The sequence below is a fragment of the Pinus tabuliformis genome, chromosome 7 (genome assembly GCF_031772625.1).
Source record: "Pinus tabuliformis cultivar Carrire ecotype Pingquan chromosome 7, CPIR1, whole genome shotgun sequence".
Classification (NCBI taxonomy): domain Eukaryota; kingdom Viridiplantae; phylum Streptophyta; class Pinopsida; order Pinales; family Pinaceae; genus Pinus; species Pinus tabuliformis.
Genome location: NC_142293.1, coordinates 1,706,570,352 through 1,706,572,427, shown reverse-complemented (window position 1 = coordinate 1,706,572,427; position 2,076 = coordinate 1,706,570,352). Strand labels below are relative to the sequence as shown.

At 46.0% G+C, this 2,076-nt stretch overlaps 1 protein-coding gene across 1 annotated transcript; it reads right to left on the bottom strand.

Moving 5' to 3' along the window:
- Positions 1 to 1,145: 1,145 nt before the first annotated feature.
- Positions 1,146 to 1,661, bottom strand: LOC149255152 (uncharacterized). The gene has a single exon (XM_089454961.1). The coding sequence runs from the start codon at positions 1,659 to 1,661 to the stop codon at positions 1,146 to 1,148; it is 516 nt and encodes a 171-aa protein (XP_089311087.1).
- Between the last annotated feature and the right edge of the window lie 415 nt (positions 1,662 to 2,076).

Sequence of the window (2,076 nt, the reverse complement as noted above, 5' to 3'; positions counted from 1 at the left end):
AGGAGGACAGTTTCAAGAAGAAGAGCTTTTGCAATTGAGGCAGATTTAGCAGGAGAGCGTGTAGAATTGTTGAAGATTGAGTCATTTCGGGCAAGCCAGATTTCCCAGCATACAAATTTAGGTATGGAGAGCCAAATGTGAAACCAGAGGGATTTATTGGGGATATTATGAGGGTAACATTGAAACCATTTAGTAAAGATATCTGCCACGGAGCTGTGCTGGGGAGGGGAGGCGGGTAGTCCAAGAAGAGTTAGTTTCCAAACTTCTTTGGCAAAATCACAATCAATGAACAGGTGAGAGGCTGTTTCTCCAGAGTTTCTGCACATTGCGCATCTATGAGGCCCAACAATATTACGTTTTGACAGATTGTCCCCTGTAAGCTGTTTATTCTGCACAAGGATCCAAAAAAAGAAGTTAACTTTTGGGAGCCCAGTGGTGCTCCAAACCTGTTTCCATAACGCTGGAGTTCTCAATCTATCTTTTTTGGTCTGCAGGGCAGTGTAACCCAAAGCTGAGGTATAAGAACCTGTATCACCCCACCCCCATCTGTCTGCGCTATTGCGATGGACCGGTGCTGCGTTTGAGAGCAGCATTTTGAGGATTGCGAGTTGATAGTGGAGCTGCGCCGGCATAGGAGGGAGTGCCCAATCGGTCCAATTCCCTTTACTATCCCATGCGGAAATTTCGTTTAGCTTTCTTATACCTGCTCCGTGGAGCCAATCTCTAAGATTGCGGATTTCTTCGTGGGAGTTGAGAGGGGGGCTATTCATGATGCGATCTTTCTAGAGGAGGATCTTCTCCCCGTTGCCAGGTATGCGATACAATTGTTTCCTGAAACTGCTGATGCATTTCCTACAGAGGTTCCAGGTATGAGTGCCTGCAAGAGTATTATTTGCTGACAGATGCCTGAGAGAGATCCCCTGCGCGTATTTGGAGGTGAGCGTTTCACTGACAGGGTGTGTGGGATCTGAATAGATTTTCCAAAGAAGCTTGCATCCAAGTGACTGATTAGATAAGGCAGGGTCTCTAATCTGTAGACCTCCGTCCAGTATTGGCCGCTTGACAAGATCCCAGTTTTCCAAATGCATTTTACTGTGATTGCCTCTGCCTCCTTTCCAGAGAAAGTCTCTCAGGAGACATGAGATCTATTCCATTATGTGTTTCGGAGCCAGAAGGAAAGAGGCTTGATATATGGGGAGAGCAGATAAGACGGATTTAAGTAAGATGGTTTTCCCTCCCTTGGTAAGCCAGTAACCTCCCCAGGAGGTGATCTTGTCTTTAATTTTGCTAATGATGCCATTCCACAGAGATCTGTTGTTGACTCCAGATGTGAGGGGTAAGCCGAGGTATTTGATGCTGTCCCAATGGGCGAAGGACTCAAATCCAAGGATCTGGGCTATGGTATTGAGGTTGTGTTGGCTTACATTCCATCCATAGATCGAGCTCTTTCTGTCATTTATCACAGCTCCTGAAGCTCTGCAATAACTTTTTAGCACAGAATCGAATTTAGCTGCTATTCTATTAGAGGCTCCACCTAGGAGAAGGGAGTCGTCTACAAAGAGAGCATGGTTTATAGGCTTGAGAGCATTTTCAGTTCGGATTCCTGGGAGATCACCAGTGTTCATTTCTGCAACCAACTTCCTGCTAAGAGAATCTGCCATGAGTATATACAGAAAAGGCGAGAGAGGACAACCTTGCCTTAGTCCACGATGGGCTTGGAAGAAGGATGTTGGGCGGCCGTTGACCATGGAGGCTATCCAAGGGTTTGAGATGCAAGCTTTAATGAGGCTGATAAACTGAGTAGGGAAGCCGAAGGATTGGAGGACTTGGAGAAGAAAAGAATGGTTGACTCTGTCGAATGCATTAGCCATGTCAAGCTTGATCAGCATCCCCTTCTCTTTCCTCTATTTGCTAGAGTGGATAGCTTCCTGCACTTGAATGATGTTGTCCAAGATGTGTCTGCCTTTGACGAACCCCCCTTGGGCGCTGGATATTAATTTGTCAAGAAGGGGTTTGATTCTGTTTGCAATGATTTTGGACAAGATTTATAGGAGGCGTTGCAAAGAGATATGGGCC

Bases quoted from the DNA above. Each gene is read 5' to 3' on its own strand.
- LOC149255152 (XM_089454961.1), bottom strand. From the start codon at position 1,661: ATGGCAGATTCTCTTAGCAGGAAGTTGGTTGCAGAAATGAACACTGGT.